The sequence below is a fragment of the Pseudophryne corroboree genome, chromosome 3, assembly GCF_028390025.1.
Source record: "Pseudophryne corroboree isolate aPseCor3 chromosome 3, aPseCor3.hap2, whole genome shotgun sequence".
NCBI lineage: Eukaryota > Metazoa > Chordata > Amphibia > Anura > Myobatrachidae > Pseudophryne > Pseudophryne corroboree.
In genome coordinates, this window is record NC_086446.1 from 607,903,004 (window position 1) to 607,915,989 (window position 12,986).

At 41.3% G+C, this 12,986-nt stretch overlaps 1 protein-coding gene across 2 annotated transcripts in view; it reads left to right on the forward strand.

Annotated features, from left to right (window-relative positions):
- The window catches only part of LOC135056420 (uncharacterized), a 243,261-nt gene extending 236,402 nt beyond the window's left edge, over nucleotides 1-6,859 (forward strand). For both annotated transcript variants that reach the window (XM_063961561.1, XM_063961563.1), the window contains 2 exons: nucleotides 1,771-1,881; nucleotides 3,498-6,859. In XM_063961561.1, the coding sequence (XP_063817631.1) occupies nucleotides 1,771-1,881; nucleotides 3,498-3,516 (130 nt within the window). In that variant the 3' untranslated portion in view covers nucleotides 3,517-6,859. The remainder of the gene's footprint in view (nucleotides 1-1,770; nucleotides 1,882-3,497) is intronic.
- Nucleotides 6,860-12,986: the final 6,127 nt, after the last annotated feature.

Below are 12,986 nucleotides of genomic sequence, written 5' to 3' on the forward strand. Positions count from 1 at the left end.
GGGCATGGAAGACTAAATCTGCATCGCCCACTTCAGGCTTTCCAACAATTAAATCATTCCTCCTCTGATGTTCCTATCTGAGAGCTCTGTTCCATTTTGTATATATCCTGACTGCCAGCTTGCCATTCAAAAGGTAGTTTTAGGGGAGGAAAAAAGAATGAGAGAAGGTTCAACGCATTGGAAAGTGCTGGTCACACACACAACTGTTTGTCCACATTCCCAAAATTGAAAAAGTGGGAGGTACATTTAAATAACATAAAACCTTTGAAGTCCTTTACCAAAATTGTTTTCTTATTAAACAGTTAACAATGATATAAATAACTCATAATCACCTCTATGTATATAGATATGTAAATCAAAGATGTTTACAGTTACGATCCATAAATCTTCATTGTAATAAACACAGTTGAAATACACCCTATACATAAATAATTTTCAATATGGCTGATAGAATATTATACTTCAGATATACTTGTTGTTTTTTTCTTATCTATTTTGCTCTTTCTTTTTAAGCATGTCAAATTAACCTTGTGATGAATCTCACTACAGTCATTGTGGTCCCTATAATGTTCTTTCTTTCCAGTGTCCTTACCACTTCTATTAAATATTTTAGTTCTGGTCTTTTTTTTTTTTTTTTTTACAAATCTTACTATTTTTTTGGGGTGGGGGAAATAATTGGAATATGTGTAGAGGAAATAAGGATACAATTGAGTGGTATGGCGCACAAGTGTATAAGACTGTTCATGAGAATGTCTCTTACAATTCATGCAATTATCAAAAAATGAAGAACATAAGCCCACAAAAAATAATGTCAGGTCTATGCATACAGTAATTATTATTATTACAATTATTAATTATTATTATTATTATTATTATAATAATAATAATAATAATAATAATAATAATAATAATACTTTCTATAACTTTTTGGGAAGCACAAAGTAGAAAAATGAAAATTTGTCAATTGATCTTAATCTAAGATGCTCAAATATGATTCAAAGTGGTTCTCAAAACAGTTTGCTGTAGTGGCTCTAAACTTTTTGCAATAAATTCTTTGGGTAAATAAAAAATATAAGACAATGAACAAAGGTAGTCAGATATTGCGCCAAACTTGTTCCAACGTATTTTGTTTTATTCCATATAAGCTTTTACTGGAGATATTTTGGTTATACCACTCCAAAGAAAATCAGATACATCATAGACGTTTGAAAAATGTTGGCGCAAGATCTGACTACCTTTGTTCATTATCATATATTATTTGTATCAAGTTTTGGTGACTTGTGTTGGTGGCCTTTGCTGCCTTTCTGGATTCGCCCAATTTGTTTTGGTTATAGTTTTTCTGTGTCTGAAACTAAAAATATATGGGTAATTCAAAAACATTCAAACCTGTTGTATAGTCGTTATAATGGTTTTCCATGCAAATGTTTGCTGTTCAGTTATTTAAAAACAATATATAAAATGTAGCCATTTAAAAAAGTAACATTGTGTAATTTAACACTTCTTTTTCTGGCTGTAAGTTCAAATTTTTAATTATGAATTTAGAAGCCAGAAATTATAAAGAACCACGAATCACGATTTTTACTATGAATAAGTACGAGGCTGTCAAATGACCAAAATCAAATGAGCTTCAAACCAGTTTGAATAATATCTTCTATTATAATTCTTACCCTTCCCTGTTTTTTTACGGGACTATTTATTGGATGCAATGCTAAAATAGCTGCAGTCTTCTAACATATTAATCACTGCCTCAATATGCTGTTATTTCTACAGGCCCGACATTGTACACGGTGACCTTAAAAAAAGAGACAGAAATTCAATGATTGTTCTTGGACAGAATGTAAACAGGGAAAGTGCTTGGTCCAGTCTGCACGTCCTAAACAGGTATATACGTCTTAGCTTTAATGTACTGGCTTCTGCTTATAAGACATGAATGGTGATATCTGATGCGGTGCACACTCTATGGCCACTAGTGACTCTATCAGAAGCAGTATTGGGCAGTTGTTCCCTAGAGCAGGCCAAGAAAATCCAATCAATTAGTATTGAAGAATACAGTCAAAGAATACTGGTGAGGGCCTTTGTGTCCATTCATATTCTGACCACTGTAATAGGCAACTTGTAGCTGGAATCCATTCTGTGTGTGGCCTGTTGCTCAGCACTCGGGCCAGCATAAAAAAGTTCCATCCCTTTGTATATTAGTTCTATGGACAGAGCCATCTTTCCACTACTTCTTTCCTTAGCGCTAGTCCTGTTATCAGTTCTCTGCTCCCTTGGCTCGGGATCAGTACATAAAACCGGTGGGTGGGATCCCGGCCGTCAGTCTCCTACTCTCCTTCAGTGAGACACTGTGTACTCTACCATATGTAGGATACAGGATCATTGAGCAGTGAACTGACCCCCCATGATTTACCATTGCACTCGTCTTCAAATCCCGTATTATTTGTCCTACCCACTCTATTGCATCATAGTAATGTTTGTACGTATGCTATGTACTTACGCTGTAGTTAGCTATTGTGTATTGTGCTGTTACTGTTATTTTGCAGTTATGTACACCTTATAAATAAAAGTTAATAATCTTTGCTGATCCTTTTCTAGCCTCATAGCCCTCTCCCACCCATGTTGCCTGTCTTCTCTCTGCAGACTGCCTGGGTGAGGGCATTCTCATCAGCACTGAGAGATGGCATCTGTGTAAACCATCAGAACTGTTACTAGACTTACTTCTCCCATAATTATGCAGAAACAGCTGATTCCACTTGAATATTCCGCATTTACTGTAGGTAGCAGAGATATTTATATGTTGCAGATATTTCCTGTGTTAAACCCACGTACTCCTAAATAACACTGTGCCCATAGTCCTGTATGAGAACTCCAATTCGACAAGCTTACAAATGCCCAGATTTATCAAGACTTGGAGAGTGATAAATTGCACAGTGATTAAGTACCAACCAATCCGCTCTAACTGCCATGTTAAGGCTGTGCTGGAATAATGACAGTTAGGAGCTGATTGGCTGGGACTTTACCACTGTGCAACTTATCACTCTCCAAGGCTTGATAAATCTGGGCCAGGCTGAGTTTATTTGGAGGCTGTCACTTCCATATGGCTATCAGAGTGCAAATATGGAACTCTTCAGTCCCCTCCGACTCTTTTTGTGCATGATCAGGGACAGCAGCAGGGACAAATCTTTTGCAGCTGCAATAAGCAGCAAACTAAGAGGTTTTAACATCAGCCGGGACAGCTGCTTATCAGAACAACTGTCCTGACATGAGAAGAATGGTAAACAGCTCGATACTTCACCTCTTATTTCTGCAAATAGAAAAATGAGTACCATTAACAGGATTAAACATTTATGAAATTTAAATGAAACCCTTTTTTGTTTTATTAATGACAGTGTGCAATATAATATTATCTATAAATCACAACATCTGTGGGAATTACACGCTGCTTACTAATCCAATATGTGAAACGTTATAATTTACGGTCTGGTGTATGTTTTTTTCAGGAAAGAAGAAGATATGTGAAGACACGTGATAAATGGCAGAACAAAGAAAGGGAATATAACAGACACAGACAGAATGTATAAGCATGTTTGACTGTAATGGGTAGGGAATGATTTGTGAAGAATGTCTAATGAGTTTCAATAAGAAATGTTATTATACTGTATATCAGAATACAGTATATTGTCATCTTGGAAGGTGATTATGTGAGACTTACATCTAAACTTTGCATTTATTCTGCAAACGATTTGTGTGCTCCTACGGAAGTCTTACTATTTATTACCTATAACCCTTATTCTGGGACACATAATGGCAGACAACATGATTGTAATTTAGCTTAAATGCATAAAATACACGTATACGGAACAATTCCTCTCCAACACATAAGTAGTACATTTTCTTGGAGCACAGGAGGCACTTTAAGTATAAAGAACTTTCTAGATAAATATTTTTCCGTCTGTGCCTAAGAATAGACTTATTAACCTGAAGTAACATTTCTATATTAATTTAAGTATAAGATGACCAGTTATAACATCACTACCTTTTGGCCAATTTAACAGCGCTCAGTAAAATAAAATACAAAAAGAGAAAACATGTATTTTAAGTGTAGCACTTAGCAGGAACATGATTATGCCATCACATTTTAAGATAATAGAAACTAAAATAAGATATATGTTTCCAGACAGATAAATTGTACAGCGACACTTTCATTGGTCTATTAAACAAAGTACTGTTCGGAATAGTATATTATGGAGACAATACCATCTCTTTTCATGCATATTCCACCATTTTTTATCATATAAAAAGTAATCTCCATATATTTAAACTATATATTGCTGAGATATGAAGAAGTAAACAGTCATATTTCAGGCTTACGTGCATTTCATCTGGCTCCTTCTCATCTCTCTCTGTATCTTCCCTACATTAATGTTATTTTCTTGCAATTGTACATGTAGTTTCTCAGTCAGTTTCCTTGCCCAGCTGAGTATATTATGGATCGCAGGGTATAGGTATACACAGTGCTTTTGTTCTATACAAAAAGGAGCTGGTACTAACCAACTGTAAAGTTACAAGTTGTTACAGGATGGATAAGTGTGCAGATACTTATTTCATTCATTTCTGAAATTATTTTACCAATTGTTTCCTGTTTCTGGAATTTGTTATAAGAAATAAAAATTAGACCACAAAAAAAGGACTGTAATGCATACCCCTGAGTACCACCCCCCCCCCCCCCAAAAAAAAAGCACTGGGTATACAAAGTGACATGACCAGCATCCTAAGGATCTAACAATGGGATTAAAACCAAAGTTCCCAACAACCCTTCCATTGTCATAGCACTTCAATTGCAAAGTTAATGGGATCAGCTGAACTAGATACCCTGGTGGTACACCAGCCCCTATATGGTTCTCCTAGTGCATATCATGGGTACCCTTTTTATGGGAGATGCCTCAGGAAACAAGAAGTGCATATACTTTCCCGGAGAATCAGAAAGCATGCACTGAGTACGGGTGTAAATCTCACACATGTTATAGCCCTGTCACCTTTCAGCCACACTTTTATTAAATGGCATGTTTCAGTTTTTATGGCTTACATGTCTTTAAAAATCTGTCTACATTGTCCAAAGTGCACCAAGAAATGTGATTCTCTGGTAAAGTGCAACTGCAACTAGAAGGGGCAAAACGTGTCCCATGAAAAGTATAGGAGCCCTGAGCATGGTGGTACACAACCCAGTTATTTTGTGGAGTGTGTAGATATCTGCAATGCAAGGAAAGACCCTACAATGACATCCACTGCAACCAACACTTTAAATTATTCCAGACATTTCACTCTACAGAATAAACCCTTGTTCCTGCACTGCTCCACAAAACTAAGTGCACTGGTGTATCTACTCCATACCACTCTCCCTCTGCCACATTACACTTCTGCTCCGCTGCATATGCCATCTGGTTGCGTAAACCCAGACTATTTGGAGTAAATCTAGATGCACTTACACATTCTGAGGCTGATGCCACCACCCAAAAAGGATGTTGCCCTGCAGCCTAAGCCATTATGCACTTTGTACATGAGACCATTATTTTTTTCACTTGTAAATGAACACAAATTAACTTGGTGGCATACTTTCCCAGGTACTCCAATAGGCAAACAGCAAACTAAGGGTCTACTACAGACCTGATCGCTCCTCTGCTGAGGTCTGCGATCAGATACCCGCTGCCCATAGAGAGTGACAACTCGCCCTGTGCAAGTGTACGAATGCATGCGTACGCCATGCCAAAACTTTGCCAGAGAGTGGACATCTGCAAATCCATTCACCTCTCACTCACCATCAAATGCACTCTGTGCAGTCTGTGCGTAGCCCAGGACTTACTCTTACAGTGCGATAGAATCAGGCTGATCAGGGCCGGAGCTGACGTCACACACCCTCCCTGATAACGCTTGGGAACGCCTGCGTTTTTCCTGACACTCCCAGAAAACGGACAGTTACCACCCCCAAACACCAGTTTCCTGTCAATCAGCCTGCGTTCCCCTAGCGATCAAAAAAGAGGCAGGATTTTTCCGCAGTTTGGCCTCGCGCCTGCTCATTACGATCTGTACGCATACGCAGTGATTCGATAATCGGCCACTGTGCAATTTCGCACAGCAGCGATCAGGTCTGAATTAGGCCCAAAGCCTGGGCCATTTTGCAGCGGGATTTAAAGCAGTATTTTTGAAAAAGGCAATACATGCGGTGCAATGCCTCTAAAAAACATGCCTTCAATCTTGCAGCAAAAACCAAAAAGTGTAATTTAGTAAATTAACTACTAGATGTTTTGTATCTGCTTTTGCCAGGCGGTTTTAGGTTTCAGCAGCAACACTGCAGTTTGGATCTGAAAACTGCATCCAATGTGTGGTAGCTTGGAAACCATATAATAAACCACACGCTCATATGTTTGTCCTTTGTTTTCTCATTTCCTATATCTGTAATGATGACTGTAGCTTACAGAGAAGGCAGCATAAAGTCTGAGCAGGATCGATGTGTTACATATGGAAGGGGAAGTAGGGGTGCTCTTAAAATATCTTAGGGTGACTTTGAGTAATGTTATTTACATGTATTTTGTGTTTGACTTGTAAATTGTAAATGATATAGTCACATTCATTTATTTTCTGTAAATCTTACCAGTCATTTCTGTGGCTGAGAAGATGGTTTACCCCGATTATTCTGTGAATAGTCCTTCTGTTTGGTTGATAAAGTGTTGAAATACCATTGTTATTGTTACATACTCCTATTCCATTTCATATAATTTTTATAAAATTATTTTACTCTGTTTATACAAGCATTATCCGACTATACTTGCATATTATATTTATAACTGTATCAACTTATATTTTTACAAGACGTAAAAATGTAAAATCTTAAATAAACTTCTATATATAAAAAGTATAGTGTGTTGCTGATGTGTAATTTGGAGCAAATATATAGGGGGAGAGGTATCAAAGTTTGGAGAGAGATAAAGTAGAGTGAGATAATGTACTAACTAATCAGCTTCTATCATTTTACAGGATGTGTTTGAAAACTGACAGAAGAGGATTGGTTGTCCATGGTGGTGGCATAGGGGGTTATTCAGAGACGGACGCAGATCGTTGCATCTGCAGCAAGATCTGCGTCCATCTCCTCACATGCTGGAGGCCGCCCACCTCAGTTCATGGCCGCCCAGCATGTGTGACGCCGCCTCAGGAAATTGCGGACGCATCGATTTAAGGCCGACCCCTACCTGTGCAGCCTGGCTGCGCTGGCAGGCGGACCGCCGTCATTTTTTGTAGCGGAGCTGCTGCGTGTGATGTCACACAGCCATCCCGAAAATGCTCACGACACCTCTTCTTCCCGCTTTGGCCCCCCCACAACACCGAAATGCTGGCCAGCGAACACCCACCGCTGTCAATCACCATGCAGCTGCATCCATCCAGGATGCAACCGTAAGGAGAACGGTCGCACACGCACTGGGTCTGGTGCGCGTGTGGAGACCAGATGGATGCGGCAACATCCATCTCTGAATCGCCCCCATAGTTACCTACTTTCACAGAATGTCTGAGGCACTCCAGAATTTTCAGAAGCTCTCCTAAACTCCTGAGAGAGTAGGCTAGAATCCCAGATCTTCTCCAAAGACATGAGTGGTTTGGAAACTCGATAATGAGCTTTGCAGTTAATCACGTCATCACGCCCTTGCTCCTCAATGCCTGTAACCGCAACGTTGTGCTATGGGAAAGAAGCAACAATAACAAAAGTCATAGCAACATGTCCAGAGCCGGATTAAGGGAGGTGCAACAGGGGCGGTCCCCCCACCTCCCACCCACACACACTCTGAACACACTGCCGGCTTTACCACTGCTCCGTCTCTGCTTGTTTTTTATATCATCTATGTAGAAAGTCACCAATCATGATTTATAGGATTCTTTTGTATCAGTATACTTCATTGAGATGTTCTTTACAAATTGTATTGCTCTATGTTCCATACAACCAAGGGGAGTCTTGCAGCAAAATTGTACAGGAAATCATAATTGCCTAAATGCCTCAGCATTCTGTAAAACTCTAACATAAAGTGTTGAATATATTAGCTAGAGCGTGAAACATTGTTAAGGAACCATGGGAATTAATAGCATGTCTTAAGGCATTACTTCTTGCATGAACTAACTTAATGTGTATAGTACGTGCCAATGCCTTGCTCCCTCTAGGAAAATCACAAGGTAATAAGGGATTGACTCTAATGCCAAGTGTCTGCATTGTCTGGACAATCATTCACAAGGGCGCATCATCACAATACAGTAAGGTCATTAGCTCACAGTGTGACTGTTTTAGTGTACTTGTTCTCTGTAAAGCAATGCATGACTAGTACTCAGCAGCACAATGTAATACTCAGCACAACCTAATACTCGGCGCAACCAAATACTCAGCACAGCATAATACTCAGCACAACCAAATACTCAGCACTACCAAATACTCAGCACAACCAAACACTCAGCACAACCTAACACTCAGCACACTCTATTAGCTTAATCTAATACTCAGCTCAATCTAATATTCAGCTCAATCTAAGACTCAGCTCAAACCAAGACTCAGCTTAAACCAAGACTCAGCTGAACATAAAACTCGGCACAACCTATTACTCCGCACAACCAGGGCTGGGCTGGCCCACAGGTGTACAGGGGGAACCCCCCAGTGGGTCCTACTACCTGGGGGCCCTCCTCCTCAGGGAATCAGGTTCCAGACTGTGCACTTTAATTATACATATGTTACCTTATGCTGCAGAAGACTAAGGTGTGCATTGTTGTTATTAATCTGGTATATTATTATGCATGCACTAGCAGTATTTTCTATATATATTTATCAAGGGGCCCAGACCATGCTCTCTATAATGGTTAGCCAAACCTCTGTGGTGGCTGGCCACCCCACTAAACATTAGTGATGTGCACCGGAAATTTTTCGGGTTTTGTGTTTTGGTTTTGGATTCGGGTCCGCGGCCGTGTTTTGGATTCGGACGCGTTTTGGCAAAACCTCCCTGAAATTTTTTTGTCGGATTCGGGTGTGTTTTGGATTCGGGTGTTTTTTTACAAAAAAAACTAAAAAACAGCTTAAATCATAGAATTTGGGGGTCATTTTGATCCCATAGTATTATTAACCTCAAGAACCATAATTTCCACTCATTTTCAGTCTATTCTGTACACCTCACACCTCACAATATTATTTTTAGTCCTAAAATTTGCACCGAGGTCGCTGGATGGCTAAGCTAAGCGACACAAGTGGCCGACACAAACACCTGGCCCATCTAGGAGTAGCACTGCAGTGTCAGGCAGGATGGCACTTCAAAAAAATTGTCCCCAAACAGCACATGATGCAAAGAAAAAAAGAGGCGCACCAAGGTCGCTGTGTGACTAAGCTAAGCGACACAAGTGGCCGACACAAACACCTGGCCCATCTAGGAGTGGCACTGCAGTGTCAGGCAGGATGGCACTTCAAAAAAATTGTCCCCAAACAGCACATGATGCAAAGAAAAAAAGAGGCGCACCAAGGTCGCTGTGTGACTAAGCTAAGCGACACAAGTGGCCGACACAAACACCTGGCCCATCTCGGAGTGGCACTGCAGTGTCAGGCAGGATGGCCGATTTAAAAAATAGTCCCCAAACAGCACATGATGCAAAGAAAAAGAGGCGCACCAAGGTGGCTGTTTGACTAAGCTAAGCGACACAAGTGGCCGACACAAACACCTGGCCCATCTAGGAGTGGCACTGCAGTGTCAATCAAGACAGGATGGCACTTCCAAACAATTGTCCCCAAACAGCACATGATGCAAAGAAAAAAAGAGGCGCACCAAAGTGGCTGTGTGACTAAGCTAAGCGACACAAGTGGCCGACACAAACACCTGGCCCATCTAGGAGTGGCACTGCAGTGTCAATCAAGACAGGATGGCACTTCCAAACAATTGTCCCCAAACAGCACATGATGCAAAGAAAAAAAGAGGCGCACCAAAGTGGCTGTGTGACTAAGCTAAGCGACACAAGTGGCCGACACAAACACCTGGCCCATCTAGGAGTGGCACTGCAGTGTCAATCAAGACAGGATGGCACTTCAAAAAAATTGTCCCCAACAGCACATGATGCAAAGAAAAAAAGAGGCGCACCAAGGTCGCTGTGTGACTAAGCTAAGCGACACAAGTGGCCAACACAATTGGACTCTCCTTGGGGATTTGTGATTTAGAAGAACGCACAGTTCTTTGCTGTGCTTTTGCCAGCTTAAGTCTTTTCATTTTTCTAGCGAGAGGATGAGTGCTTCCATCCTCATGTGAATCTGAACCACTAGCCATGAACATAGGCCAGGGCCTCAGCCGTTCCTTGCCACTCCGTGTCGTAAATGGCATATTGGCAAGTTTACGCTTCTCATCAGATGCTTTCAATTTTGATTTTTGGGTCATTTTACTGAACTTTTGTTTTTTGGATTTTACATGCTCTCTACTATGACATTGGGCATCGGCCTTGGCAGATGACATTGATGGCATTTCATCATCTCGGCCATGACTAGTGGCAGCAGCTTCAGCACGAGGTGGAAGTGGATCTTGATCTTTCCCTATTTTAACCTCCACATTTTTGTTCTCCATTTTTTAATGTGTGGATTTATATGCCAGTATCAATAGCAATGGCCTACTACTATATATACTGCGCACAACTGAAATGCACCACAGGTATGGATGGATAGTATACTTGACGACACAGAGGTAGGTAGAGCAGTGGCCTTCCGTACCGTACTGCTATATATACTGGTGGTCACTGTCAGCAAAACTCTGCACAGTACTCCTCCTATATAATGCAGCACACTGAGCACAGATATGGAGTGTTTTTCAGGCAGACAACGTATACTGGTGGTCACTGGTCAGCAAAACTCTGCACTGTACTCCTCCTATATAATACAGCTGCTCCCCAGTCCCCACAATTAAGCAGTGTGAGCACAGATATATGCAGCACACTGAGCACAGATATGGAGTGTTTTTCAGGCAGATAACGTATACTGGTGGTCACTGGTCAGCAAAACTCTGCACTGTACTCCTCCTATATAATACAGCTGCTCCCCAGTCCCCACAATTAAGCAGTGTGAGCACAGATATATGCAGCACACTGAGCACAGATATGGAGTGTTTTTCAGGCAGACAACGTATACTGGTGGTCACTGATCAGCAAAACTCTGCACTGTACTCCTCCTATATAATACAGCTGCTCCCCAGTCCCCACAATTAAGCAGTGTGAGCACAGATATATGCAGCACACTGAGCACAGATATGGAGTGTTTTTCAGGCAGACAACGTATACTGGTGGTCACTGGTCAGCAAAACTCTGCACTGTACTCCTCCTATATAATACAGCTGCTCCCCAGTCACCACAATTAAGCAGTGTGAGCACAGATATATGCAGCACACTGAGCACAGATATGGAGTGTTTTTCAGGCAGACAACGTATACTGGTGGTCACTGGTCAGCAAAACTCTGCACTGTACTCCTCCTATATAATACAGCTGCTCCCCAGTCCCCACAATTGTGCAATAAGCAGCACAAATATTATTAATAAACGGAGAGGACGCCAGCCACGTCCTCTCCCTAACATTTCTAATGCACGAGTGAAAATGGCGGCGACGCGCGGCTGCTTATATAGAATCCGAATCTCGCGAGAATCCGACAGCGGGATGATGACGTTCGGGCGCGCTCGGATTAACCGAGCCATACGGGAAAATCCGAGTATGCCTCGGACCCATGTAAAATGGGTGAAGTTCGGGGGGGTTCGGTTTCCGAGGAACCGAACCTGCTCATCAGTACTAAACATACATCTTCCCGGTGGGCCCTTCATGCCTCAGTCCGACACTGCGCACAGCTATTCAGTACAACTTTATACTACGCACAATCTACAGTAATACTCAGCACAACCTAATACTCAGCTCAATCTAATACTTGGCTCAATCTAATACTCCGCTCAATCTAATACTCAGCTGTCAGCTCAAACTAAGACTCATCTCAACCTAAGACTCAGCTCAACATAAAACTCTGCACAACCTTATATTCAGTACAACGTAATACTCCGCACAACCTACAGTAATACTCAGCACAACCTAATACAAAGCACAACCTAATACTCAGCACCACCTAATACTGAGCACAACTTAATACTCAGCATAACCAAATACTCAGCACAATATAATACACAACATCAACTAATACCCAGCACAACGTAATAGCACAGTATAATTCTCACTACATCGGAATTCTCAGCACAACATAATACTCAGCACAACGTAATACTATGCACAACATAATACTCAGCACAATCAAATACTCAGCTCAACGTAATACTCAGCACAACATAATACTCAGCACAACGTAATACTTAGAATAACGTAATACTCAGTGCAATCTAATATTCAGCACAACATAATACTCAGCTAAAGTAATACTCAGCACAACCAAATACTCAGCAAAACCAAATACTCAGCACAACATAATGGGAGCTATTCAGAGTTGTTAGCAAATCAAAATGTTAGCATATGGGCAAAACCAAGATGCACTGCAGATGGGGCAGATGTTTCATGTGCAGAGAGAGTCAGATTTGGGTGGGGTGTGTTCAAACTGAAATCTAAATTGCAGTGTAGAAATTAATCAGCCAGTATTTACCCTGCACAGAAACAATATAACCCACTCAAATCTAACTCGCTCTGCACATGTTACTATATCTCCCAACATATGGGAAGGCGTAAGCGGGACCTTGGGAAAGGGGTGTGGCTTAGCGGGGATGATGTGTCTGCATGCCATGCCTACCGAATTGATCAATTAGGGGGCATGCCCCCAGCCCATCTGTGTCCTGTGAATAGTTGCTGTGCGCACAGCGTCTATTCACTGCTGCTCTGCTAGACAGAGCAGAGTGACAGGAGCCTCCCAACTGCCCTCCCCCACCACCACCATGGGACCATGTGGCCCGCGGGTGGGACA